The 13472-nt window shown below is 40.9% G+C and overlaps 1 protein-coding gene across 4 annotated transcripts in view; it reads left to right on the forward strand.

Annotated features, from left to right (window-relative positions):
• The window catches only part of CAPZB (capping actin protein of muscle Z-line subunit beta), a 70066-nt gene that overhangs the window by 26438 nt on the left and 30156 nt on the right, over positions 1-13472 (forward strand). For all 4 annotated transcript variants that reach the window (XM_049815717.1, XM_049815727.1, XM_049815736.1 and 1 more), the window contains one exon: positions 10127-10248. In XM_049815717.1, coding sequence (XP_049671674.1) covers positions 10127-10248 — 122 coding nt within the window. The remainder of the gene's footprint in view (positions 1-10126; positions 10249-13472) is intronic.

The raw sequence follows: 13472 nt of genomic DNA on the forward strand, positions 1-13472 counted from the left end.
TAAAGCATCATTTTTGTGGCTGTTGCTGGAGGTAGGACACAGGATAACTAAATCATCGATATGATCTGGTGTGACATGGTTGGTTTTCTGATGAAATTTGGAGGACTGAACGGATATCGGGGTTTGAGCAGCTCCAAGGACCATTCAGAACAATGAGTTGTTTGGGGAGCTATGGTAAGCTTGACTGTATAATTGGTATGAGGTTTTTTTAATGACTCAGAAAATTGCTGGTTACCTCTAAATGTTGGAATTACTTTTGGATGGTGCTCATTAGTGCTCTACATGCTTTCCATCAGCAACACGCTCACTGGGCTTCTTTTCATATTGAAAGTGTAACATGAAACAGACCAGTTTGACGCTTGTTAGAAGGAGGGTCTGTGTGATTCCCACACTACTCACTGCAGTACCTTCTCTGGGGTAGAGATGAAATTTTTTTTAGATCCAGTATGATTTCTTTATTGTTGAGACATCTGTAGTCCTCTTCTGCAGCCACTCTCAGCTACAAGACTGAAGTCTATGCTCTAGTTAGACAAGAGCAGTGTATGCACTGCCACCTGTAATAGTTCCAAAAACATCATAAGCTAGACTCAAGCAAATAGTTTTTTGACCTTTTTTGGCAAGTTTCTTCCAAACCTTTACAGCTGACGTTTTTATTCTGTTTCCTGTACTGTTACCAGACAATAACCTCCTTGAAGTAAAAGGTCAGACTCTAAATGCATGATGAGCATGAGCAGGTTCATTAAAGTTGTGATAGGGTGCCATCTTTCATAATTCTGACTTCTGCTTCCTTTGTGCTTGGTTTCCTTGCTTCATTATACTGCCATGCTGGAGTAGACGAGAAGCAGAGGCCCGCATCATTTTTTTTGGTGTAAAGCATGGGTTATTACTTGAAGTCTGCTTGCAGCTCAGCTTGCCATAGTCTTTTTAGAGGAACTGATCTCCAGACTGATGAGCGTAGCTATTGTTTTGATGCTTGCTTAAGATCTATTGAAAGGAGATGAAGATGACTTAGAAATTCTTTGTATGTAAAAAGCTTTCCAGACCTACTATAGTGAGAAACTGACATCTACTTCCTAGGCTTGTATTCCTGCTGGGAAGGATAACTGCACTAAGTTTCCTCCCTGGGGGGTCTCTTACTCTGTCAAAGCCATGCTCTGCTGCTAGTTTTTAGTAAGAGCATCTTGGTGCCCATGTGGGTATATGGAGTATGTTCCAGGCTGTCCATTACTGCCCCCAAGTGTTGGGCTGACAAGGGAAAGAGTCCAAACTTGAACATGAAGTAAAAGGGGGGGTGGAAGGGGAGAATTTTTGGGTCACTGGACCTCATCAGACCAGACACTTTTCATTCATTAGCAAAACAGTTTGTGGTTTGCCCTTTTACCACATCTGTTGTTGCATTTTTCAGACTGCCGAGTCTTCAATTAGAGTTCATTAGAGACCTTGTCAATCATAGGACTCCAGAAGTCCTGCCTGAAAGAAGCTGTGCGTGGTGCTGGTAATGTGCCTTGGCATGGAATGCCCTGGTTGGAATTCAATTAGTCATTATTTGTAAATAGACTATGGAGAGGCTGTCAAAATGTACAAGAGGACACTTAAATCTCTACAAAGAGAGTTTCGTGGAGGCACATACCTTTTTAAGCACAACTAATTTAAATTAGAATAATTTTCCATGTAGCTGCTCTGGAAACTGGGGTAACTGAAGCCTTGGAGCATCTATCGGTCAGCCAAGTCCAAACTGTAAAGCAGTTCCCGTAAGAGGAGCACTAAAGGTGATTGCATTGCACTTAAATGGATTTGTTGTGAGGATCTGCCAAGTGATAGCACTTGTAACATTAATACAGATTTTAATTGCATAGCATAAATACTGCCTAACCTCTCCTTATTGCCTCACGTTGTCCAGAAGTTGCTGCTGTTGATATACTGTGCTTCTCATAGAAGTCAGTTGTGAATCCCATCTCTTCTCATCCCTTGCGGAAAGGAAAATGTTGAGGGTGTTTTCTGGATGGAAATGTTTCTTGGTATCGGTTAAGAGTGAGATCTTGTTTGGCTCATGGAAATCACACTGAGTGGCGTGAAGTAAGGAAGCTGGTAGAGCTCACTTTTGGGTGGCTAAACCATTTATGCTGAAAGATGAGAACAATCTGAGAGAATTGTCCTTCTACTTCCTTTCTCTTAAGCTAAGTTAGTACAGTAAGTCAGTCCCCGTGTACTTTTAGCTGTGTTCTTTCCAAGAGAAACCCTGAAGAAGGCATCAGCTTTCAGATAGTGTTGCTGTGGAGGATCTCTTCTGAGGACACCTTGGCAGCACACATAACGGGGCAGGTGAGTGATAGCTGGGGTCACAGCCTCCAGTATTGTTGGGAAGCAAGACAGCTTCACTGATGTGTCTTAGAGAGGTGCATCTCTGGGAAAGGTGGAAGATGGAAGTTGGATTTATTGTGCTCATGGATCATGTGCAGCAAATAAGGGGTCTGTGACAGGACTCTCTTGATGGCTTTGACTTGGGTATGGAAGTTGATGTGCTCTCAGTCTTGGTAGAAGTTAAGCAGGTTGCTTTTCCAAGTATGAGTTTCCTGCTGAGTGTTTGATTTGGATGTTTGCCTGTGTGTATATAATGTAAATTAGATTAAAAATCTAGCTGACTCAGAAAAATCAGATGGCTGGCATAAGGTGGGGACAGAGAATCATCCTTACAAAACCGGCTCACAAAATGGACAAGCAGACTCGCCAGGAGAGTGGTGTTTGCTCACAGCCACAACTTTCTTCCTCTCTTTTTGCAGTAAGATGGATATTCAAATAGCACTCAACTTACTCTCAAAAGTCAAAGCTTTCTTGAAGTACAGAATCAAGTTATGCTGCCATGGAAGAATTAAAGCTAGAGTTCTTTATAGATAATAGCAGTCAGTAACTTTACTGGTTATTTTTCAAGGCTCTGTTTGCAATTAAAGATCTGGGAGGTGATCATCTTTGCTTTCTCATCACAGGACAATGCTTAAGTATTTTTAGTTGAGTGTGTTACTCTTCTAAAAAGTCCCTGAGTGTTGAATTTAAAAATGTATAAACTTCTGATTTTGAAATATTTGAACAATATTCAGGACCTAGCTAGTGTGCCTCCAGGCAAGTCTCAAATCTGCTTGTATGCCTTTAGTAACTGAAGATATATGAAGCTAGAGAATTTATCCCCAGGAAAACTGCGTTGCTTGGTCTGCACAGACCATAAAGAACATGAGAATGTGACTGGAGCTTTTTGTGTTTTGAGTCCAAGAGCCTAAGCAGTATGCAGTATTGAGGAGAAAGATAAAATAATTGAATGCAGATGGCCAGCTGAACATCTAGTGAGGGTGGAAGATGTTAAAAAAAAAAAAAAATCAGACCCAGTGAAAACTTAAAAAAAAAATAGTGGAAGCAGAAGTGCATGGACAGCCTCATGGTCTCAAAGCTGAGTTTTTGACCTGCTGTTCTTCCTCGACTTGTTGACTTGTGTGATAGACTCTAAGCTACCAGCAGCCAGTTGGGTTTCTAATGTAAGGATTATTGGCTAAAGAAAGGGTCTCTGACTCTCTGAATAAATTTATGGTTGTTGAGAGCCAGTTTTCCATTTGGTGAGTGGCTGTAAGCAGGAGCTTTTCCAGCTAGAGAAGATTACTTCTGGATATCTTGATGGTAATTGGAGATTGCAATTAATATATGTAAATTGTTAATGTGATGCTTGGCTTAGACCTAGCAACCCCACTTAGTTGCATGAGATTTGTAAAAAGGAATTTCACTTCTGGCTTCATAGTCACTTACTCTTTTTCTTTTTAAGCCTAAACTGTGCCTTTTTTTCTTCCAGGCTCCTGCCACTGCACTGCTGGTGTTAGAGACCCTTAAAATATTTGTTTAAATATCTTTCTAAAGGAGAGTGTGTGTGTGGATCACTTCATGAGCTTGAACCCTAATTAGAAACCTCTTTTAAAGATGAGCGGCGGGGGGGGGGGTGTGTGTGTGAAGCTGAAATATAGAAACATCACTGGAGAGAGTATGCCTTTGCATATCCCTTAATTGTTGCTGGATATCTCCAACACCAGCTGGACTCTTGACACAAATAGTCAAGACTTGCCGAGATATTGATATGCTGTGATGGCTCATGGGACTTGTGACTGGTAATGAGATACAGAAGCCTTCACCTGCAGGTCACTAGTCTAAGTCTAGGGCACTCTAGTTGTGCCTGCCAGATGGCTAGCTTTTGTTTCTCAGTAAGCTGCAGAATGGTGAATCTAGCAAAAGCCCTATTTTATCCAGCAAATCACTGGAAGAATGCCAAGGATCCTGTTATATGAACGGTAGTCACCTTTCAGAGTTCTTTAAATCTAGTTCCTGGAGTTGAATTGAAAAATTCTGTAATTAATGTAACATTTCTGCTATGACTTTGCTAACTAGACAAACTTGGATCTGCAATCTTGTTAACGTTTGCCTTTTTCCAGAAAAGCTGATTGGTTTTAATTTTGTTTTTGCTAATTCTTGCAGTGCTGGAATTCAGTGCAAATACTTGAATAAAGCTGAGCTGTTTCCAATATCAATTACATCTGGTCTTGAACACAAAAGTCCATTTAAGTGTCATTTAATAAACAAAGCTTGAAGAATGTGTGGCCCTTGGACATCTGATGGATCAAATTAAGGTTTAGCAATGTGTGGATTTGTGGGAGTGACTTTACTAGTGGTTTTAGGCCCAAGATGAGTGGAGCCAGGCTTCCTTCTTGAGTTTCCACAACATCCGTTAGGCTGTGTCTGTGTTCTGCAGGAACAGGAAATTCTGAGGCTGTGGAATGACTCAGAAAAATTATAATAATATTTTATTTGATGCTGGCCCAGAGGGGAAGAATCCAAGCTGAAGGGGGGTCGTGTGCCAAAATGGTTATTTTGCAAAAGTGCCAGGTAACTTGCATGGGCTTTTCTTTGCATTCATGCGATTTCCCCAAGTGATGTGGGCAGTGGTGTTGTCCACTTCTGTAATGATGCAAGTTATCTTAAAGAAAAATCGGGTCTTAAGAGTTCACATGCAATTAAAATAGTCACTTTCCTGTTTGGATGTGGCTTTTAATTAAAAACTGCTCTAGTCACATGTGTGTTCAGATACCTGCATGTTATAGACACAAATTCAAAAGGCAAATGCATCTGAATGCCACCTTTGTTAATCTTTTGAAGCTCACTTCATATCTTCCTTCTGATTCTTTAAGGAAAAAATGTGTTTAATCTTTACTTTTGCTGCATTTAGCGTAGTTTTCCAGTGTGTAAGGTTCCTGTGGAGGTCAGTACATGCTGACCTCTGAATAAGCATGGAAAAAGACTGTTTCCAAGGACAGAACCTTACACTAGCAATATTGCAGTTTCAATTGTAAACAAGATTCATTTCAGTCAAGGCTGTAGAAGAAAACTACAACCTTGGTGTACTCAAGTTGAGTGGCTATTCAGCCAAAATATTAACTGTCCTGAATATGTAAGGTGCACAATTTGATGCAATTCAGCCAGCATGATCGAAGCAAGGATGGGGAGAGCTGAAGTACTGTTCTTGTTTCCTCTAAACTTTTTTAGATGCTTGTTTAATCATATTGTAAAAAATAATTCAGAAACAATTGTTTAGTTGTTAATAAGTTCCTTTAACCAAAAAGTGAGTCAAGAAGGAATGATTATTGGGTTAGCTGCTCTAGAAAGTGTACAGTTTCGGCTTTGGCACAAGTGATTATTTGTCTTGATAGCAGAGCAGTTGACTTAATTAAAACACTGTCCACATACCTGGCTTGCTCTGATGGAGAATACTGTTACAGCAGACAACGGAATCCTTGTTCAACATGCAGGAGAGTATGCTCAACTGGCTTTTCATTCAGTTTTTTTCTTTCCTCTGTACTACACATTCATTGTATATCTCCTTGGAAAAAAAAATCCCACAAACACAGTGCCCTGTTGCATGGTATGTGCTTCTGAATGATGCTGCTGTTCAGTTCCAGGCTGAACAGCTGAGTCTGGACCCCCAGAGATTCTTTTTTTCTTTTCTAATTTACATTGAGGGTGGTCTTGCTCCATGACTATACATACAACCACCATAATAGGTGATTGAGTGCTTACTTGTGGAAACATGGGTGCATTAGGGTCTGGAGTACACTGTGGACCAAATTACATCTTTAGATAAAGGCCATCATTAATTTAAGGTTAGGATTATATTCTACATTCGACCTTCCACTGCGCAGAGTGCGAAAAACTTGTGTCAAAATAAAGATGGGAGCCCAGTCTTTGCTTATAAAACAATCACCATGGCTTCCATGTTTTCATCGCAGTGACACTTATTTATAGTGCAGTGATGAATGGATAAAATCACTGCTTTGGCATTCCAGTATTTGGCCTGGGGAGTGGGTTAATTCTTGCGTTTCTAAATTTAAGTCAAAGTTCCCTATCTAATGACTGTTGGGAGACATGCACTCAGGCACCTAAGTGTGTTTTGGCTTTTCAGTTAAGCTAGAACAAGCTAGTAAGAAAAATTAACAATGCAAATCCACTGTTTCATACTGAAAACTCAGAGGATCAGTTGGTCTTCCAAGCAGGGTTGTCTTTGCTGGGGTCAGAAGACATGGATGTTTTCTTGCTAAATATAAACTGAATTCTGCAAGAGTCTGAATGTGCACAAAAGTAATTTAAATGCTTTATTTAGGAAGGTTCAATACTTGACATGGACAAGAATTTAAGGAAAGGTATATGCACAGTGTAAAATAATTGCTCAGTGCTTACATTGCAGTAGCTAGCTTAGCCTGGCTGTGCCAAATATCTTACCATTGCATGTTCTTAAAATGCAAAGGACCTGAATTCAGAAGGAATCAAATAGTCTCATGAACATGTAGCTGAAGTGTTTAAAGCTGCAAATTGCCTTGTTCACATCACTGCGTTTGCCTTGTAAGCAGCTTCCTAGCACAGAACATGACCAGTATGCATAAATCTTGTAAATGCATTCTTAGAAAGGAAGTACAGCAGCTGTTGAAAGTTGATGTAATAAATGATATGAAAATTGTTCTCTTGGGGTAACTGTGCCACACTTGGATGTTTTTCTGATAATTAGAATTACATGAGTAGTTCATCAGCTGGAATATCTCTGTTCTTTTTATAAACACTGTTGAAATTTTCTAATATTTCTGAAGTAGAGGAGTGGGTTTTCTTCCCTGTTTTATCCTGAAAGAAGGAGCAGGAGCAAGGAATACATTGTCTGAACTCCTGTAGAGTGTCTGTACCAAAGAGACAATGGATATTTAGCATGCTATCGCAATGGAGTTCTATAATACAGTGTAGTATTGTATTCTAGTAAGTATATGATATACTGCATTCACTGTTATGGCTAAGACTGCCCACAGCTCTTAGAAACTGGAAAAGTGACTGTGCTCATGAATATCTGTGTTATCAAATCATCCAGAGATAAGTTTACTTTACCATTACTATGTGGAAATTAAATAGATTGCATCTTAAAAACAACTTATTAAGAGTTCCTTCTAGTCACTAAGAAATTGTGCTCTCCCACTGAGCAGTATGGAAACACCATACTAGGCATGTGCTATTTTTAAAAGACAGTTAAATCTAAAAGTTATTTGAGTGGGTTTCTGTAAGGGTTGTAAATTCAGATGGTTATTAGGAGCTTTTCTGCAGGGGAATTGAGTGTATTGAGTTTGGGGTTTCTTTTGAAAATGCTTTGTATGTATATATTTGAGTTTGAAGAATTGTACAGCAAGACCTCTTGTGCTCCCTTACCGCACGTGTAGCATAGGGCTTTTCCCAAAGAAATGAAATAGAAACGGTGTCTGGGAAAAACGCCACTTTTCTCCAAATTGTGTTTTCATCACTATTACTCATTCTAAATGCACGTCAGAGTGAGGAGTCTGTTCCTAGGCACTTATCTCTCTGTTGATGGGCAGCTGGCCAAGGAGCAGCCAAGAAGGAGGAATATATTCAGCTGGTCACTCTTACGAACAACGTGGAACATAGCTCTTAATGATGAGGTGCTTTGGGTCTTGTTGTGTGTGCATCTGAAATTGAAGCAGTCATCTCAAGTTGCTCTCTGCCTGAAGAGTCAGCCTAAAATTAATAGCTAATGGACAAATGAAGGAAGAGACAAAGTGGAACCAGATGGGCTCATGAACACAGATACATCATTTCACTTAACTTGTGCCACGATACTGCTGATTTGTATCAGCTCCGTGGGGTATTAGGGTTGTCTGTTTCCAGAAAAAGTAAAGATTTTCCTAAGAGCTGCTTGCTTCCTGGCCACTTTTATTTACTCAGTGAATGTGTAATGGTTTTGAGGTTGCTTCAGCCAGGTCTCCAAGTATTAAATTATGGACTCCTCCTGAGAAGCATCTCACTTTTTATATAAATACTTAACTGCCCTGCTCTTTAATTTGTGCTCTTCAGTTATCACTCATTACCACATTACAGTGTACATACACCGAAGTGAAAAAACAATGTTTCAGCTTTTTCAGCACTGTCGGTAACTTTACCAACCATTTCTTGGGTTTCCTGTTATTTTTTTTGTGTGTTACGGGGTGATTGTGTGGGTTAGGTGTTGCATCTCTTGCTAGCCACATCTTGTTTTGTCCTTTGGCCTTTCTGGTTTTGTTTTTATTTTTTTGGTCTTTCGCGGTCACGTTGTTTTATATTTGTCCCTGCTTACTTTGACTTAATATCCACTGTAAGTTATTGCCTCGTACTTGGGATGAGGAAGGTTTTTGCTTCAGGCAGTTTGATCTCTTGTGACACATCTAGTGCACTGAAGTAGTTTGCACTTGTGCTTTTGGGAGCTGTTGCACCCCTAATATGTTTTTTTCCTCTAGGCTTCTTTCCTTTGGAAATGATACCAGCTGAATCAATGGCTTGAAGAGAAGAAAGCACATTTTCATATTTTCTTTATTCCTTCCTCCCTCCCCTTTTCATTTCTTATGAATTGTGAATTCATCACTTCATGATTAATTTTACCCTCGATTGCCTTTTGTCTTCATGTTCTCAATCAGGTTTTCATCTCTACAATGTAGAATGAAGTGTAGAAGAAATTCTGCATTGGTTACTTCTTTTATTTTCTGTATTAGCATGTTGTCACCAATACATTCAAGAACTTACCAATTGTCCTGTATCCTGTTGCGTTCCCAACTTTCTGCTGGGAAAGGGAATTTTACTTTAGTCCCTTTCCCTTGCAGTGAAATTGGGAATGCTTTTCCCGAGGGAATCGCACAGTATGCTAATTGTTTAATAATAGCTCCAGGAATGATTTGTTGATCGTCCCTCAGATGGGTTGGGGCACACTGCTCCATGTGCCCTAAAGTATGCACAGGGGAGATGGAGTTCTTGGAGGAAGCTGCTAGCATGGCCAAAGCCTGCAGTATAGGAATATTGATAATGGGGCTGCCATCAGCTCCAGAGCAAGAGGCTACAGGATGGAATTTACTTGATTTGCTTGTGCTTGCATTCACACTAGCTTCAGGCTGCAAAATGTCATCTCATCTCTTTGCAGTACATCAAAGCTTCTCTGCAGATCTTGTAGTCTTTCTCCACGTGAAGTGCAGGGAGACAGCTGGGATTATGAATCCATTAAAAGCTACCTGTGTAGGAGATGTGTTTGATTTTATATGTGCACGCACACAGACACACGTGTATTTTTATTAGCCAACATGGTAATGTTTGGCCAGCTGCCTGGAAACTATTCTAAACTCTACCCAGAGTGGGAGCTTGTGAAAAATAGACTTGAGTGTATGGATGGCGTATTCTTTTAGCAGCTCCCTCGTTTCCACTCCATTACAAATATTTACCTTTATTCATCAGTCCTCGACAATCACTTTACTGGCCGTCTTTGGCAAGAAGCTAACATCGAGAATGTATATATTCAAGTGTAGTGGACCACACTAGTTGTTAGGTAATTAAATCTGAAATTATTGGAGGTGGGTGCATAGGATTGTGTTGTAACTTAAGTGCAGCTTGCTTTTTTTTTTTTTTAAAGGGTTTCTGGCTTTGGGACAGATGTGGGCTATTAATAACAAAATCGGTTCTTAGGGATGCCAGTCTCTCTTAACCATAACGTGTTACCCTTTCTTCCCTCCCTGTTGTTTTTTTTCCAAACCATCAGGTTCCAAGCCTCTGTGAAGATCTCCTCTCCTCTGTTGATCAGCCATTGAAGATTGCACGAGATAAGGTGGTAGGAAAAGACTATCTATTGTGTGACTACAACAGAGATGGAGACTCATATAGGTGAGTTCATATCCAAAACAAGGAATTAACTGGTTTACTTTGTAAATGAGAGCTATGTACAAGTATTGCAGGTCCCTACTCCCTCTTAATTTTAGCCAAAAAAGAAATTTAATGATATTAAACTCTTCTCAGCGATGAAACTGAGGCTGTTTCGGATCGTCTTCTCTTTAGTAAGACATTGACTATGGAAGTTGTTCTTAGGATTTTTGTGATGTGAGGAGGGCATAAACATCTTCATCTCCAGACCACTGTAGAGTGCTTTAATTTCAAATAACGTGGTTGTATGGCTGCTAATCTGATGACCTCTGCAAAGTAGGTCCCCGTGGTGGGTTGACCCTGGCTGGATGCCAGGTGCCCACCAAAGCTGCTCTATCACTCCCCCTCCTTGGCAGGATGGGGGAGAGAGAATGTAATGCAAGGCTTGTGGGTTGAGATAAGGACAGGGAGATCATCTTGGCAATTACTGTCATGGGCAGAACAGACTTGCCTTGGGGAAAATTAATTTAATTTATTACCAATCAAACCAGAGTAGGATAATGAGAAATAAAAACTTAAATCTTCAAACGCCTTCCCCCCACCCCTCCCTTCTTCCCAAGCTCAACTTTACTTCTGAATTCTCTACCTCCTCCCCCTCAGCTGCACAGGGGGATGGGGAATGAGGGTTACGGTCAGTTCATCACACGTTGTCTCTGCCGCTTCTTCCTCCGCAGGGGGAGGACTCCTCACTCTGCCCCTGCTCCAGTGTGGGGTCCCTCCCATGGGAGACAGTCCTCCACAAACTTCTCCAATGTGACTCCTTCCCACGGGCTGCAGTTCTTCACAAACTGCTCCAGTGTGGGTCCTTTCCATGGGCTGCATGCAGTCCTTCAGGAGCACACTGCTCCAGCATGGGTCCCCCGTGGGGTCCCAAAGTCCTGCCAGCAAACCTGCTCCAGCCTGGGCTCCTTTCAGCGCAGGTCTGCAGGTCCTGCCAGGAGCCTGCTCCAGAGTGGGCTTCCCACAGGGTCACAGCCTTCTTCGAGCATCCCCCCACTCTGACGTGGGGTCCTACCTGGGCTGTGGGTGGATATCTGCTCCCCCGTGGACCTCCCTGGGCTGCAGGGGGACAGCCTGCCTCACCATGGTCTTCCCCACAGGCTGCAGGGGAATCTCTACTCCGGCGCCTGGACCATTTCCTCCTCTTCCTTCTTCACTGACCTGGGGGTCTGCAGGGTTGTTTCTCTCACATGTTCTCACTTCTTCTTTCTCTGGCTGCAATTGCTGTTGCACAGGTTTTTTCCCCCCCTTCTTAAATATGCTATCACAGAGGTGCTGCCACTGTTGCTGATGGGCTCAACCTTGGCCGAGAATATGAGAATTAAAATTCTCAGAACACGAGATTAAAACCTCAGAATATGAAAACTAAAACCGGTCGGAACTCTAGAAGAAATGACTGTGATGGCCTTGATATGAAATTAAACCATCTATTGTTGCATGGTTGTAAAATCTTTGGAATTGATAACAACAGAAAAGAGAATGATGCAAGCAGTCGGTTTAAACAAGATCATCTTCTGTTTGTACAAAACAGGGTGGACTTGCCAGCTGGGAAAGGCTCGGCTCTTTCACTCATGTTTTGCAAGAGATTGAGTCTGACTTAGGACATGCAATGTCATTAGTTCTGCATGAAAATCTTGGCCCAAGTTTGTAGCAAAGAAAAGAAAACCCTCTCCACCAAAATATCTAATTTATTCTGAGGACTGTAGACAAAACCAATGAAAATATTTGAACAATATAAGCTGTGTGTAATTACAATATAATGAATTTTGAAGTAGAAAGGGTTGTAATACTGGAATGGTACAATGAGTTTTCAGTATTTTGGCTGTCACTTTGAATGCAGTCTCTCTCTCAAATGTTTTTATTCTATACCTTGCCATTAGGATGTTGCTGTTGAGTGATTCCAACCCCACTCCCCTTTTTTGCGTTGCCTGACTTTTCTTAATGGCTGTAGTGACAGTGGCATAGTTCCAAATATTTAATTAAGAATCACAAAGCTTATAGTCCAGAAACCTTTGTGAATATTGCATCACCTAGCTTTTATTCTTTTCTCTTAACGAAGAGTGCTAGGCTGTGAAATAATGACCACCATTCATCTTCTGTCCTGAGTTAACAGCTCAGCCATTCTGCTTCTCCTGGTTGTGATTATACGGGTTACATCTCTGGCTCTCCTTGTAGCTTCAGTGTAATAGCTTACATTTTTACTGCTAACAGTTGGAACTGATCTACGGTAAGAATCTAGCTTTGCTCTGTGCAGATTTGCAGTAGTGTTTTACATTCATCTGGCCAGAATGTTTTGAGAATTCTATTTCAGAGTGAAATTCCAGAAAATATTTTAACAAATTTTTTTTTGGCTCAGGCCATCATTGCAGAAGTATGTAAGCTTATAAAGGATTCTAGATTTATTGGTTTCAATTGCTTTGAGTTGCAGGAAAGGTGCTTATCTAAACTGAAAGCCTATCTGTCTGTAGATGATTTACACAGAGAATACACTGAGATTCATGTTGTCTGAAAAATAGGAGGAGGAGACTGATCATGGATGCAAGGTTTGACAGTGCGTCTGGATTGTGGCCAAGTGTAAATCTTAATGATTTCTTTTTTTTTAAATATAACCTCCTGCAGTAGACCAAGAAGTGAGAAGGTCTGTAGGGTGAAATGTTTACTCGTGTTCTTAAGGGTGCTAGTCAAACATTGAAAGTTTGTTCAACCTTTTACAAAAGAGCCTGGTGCCTTTTAAAAGCATTGTGCATTAAGCTTGTATGTCAAAGTTGGTCAGATCTATGTTAGCAGCTACATGCATTTAATCAGTTCTAAATTAGTAGCTAGAGTAGAGTTTTATAGCTTCTGCCCTCCACAAGAAGTACTCATGCAGCTGCATCCTTTCTCTGGCAGATACAAGAGAAAGGATTAGATCCTGTATTTCTTGTGGGTCTTTCAAGAGATGCTTTCTTACTGTAGTTGTGATATGTTTTTTGCAGTCCCCTTGCATCCTATTTAGGCTATTGACATGAGCATTTATCACCAGAGGCACAGGAAACTTGGAAAAGCACTTGTTAAACAGTATTGTGACATGCTGCAATAACTAGTAACACTTGCTCCCCCCGCCATCCCTCTGTGTTTAGTTAGTATGTGTGGCAGCCCTTTCTTTAAGGTTAGTTTCATGCTTGCCTCTGAAACTTGCTCAATCTCTT

This window comes from Accipiter gentilis, chromosome 1 (genome assembly GCF_929443795.1).
Source record: "Accipiter gentilis chromosome 1, bAccGen1.1, whole genome shotgun sequence".
NCBI classification, from domain to species: domain Eukaryota; kingdom Metazoa; phylum Chordata; class Aves; order Accipitriformes; family Accipitridae; genus Astur; species Astur gentilis.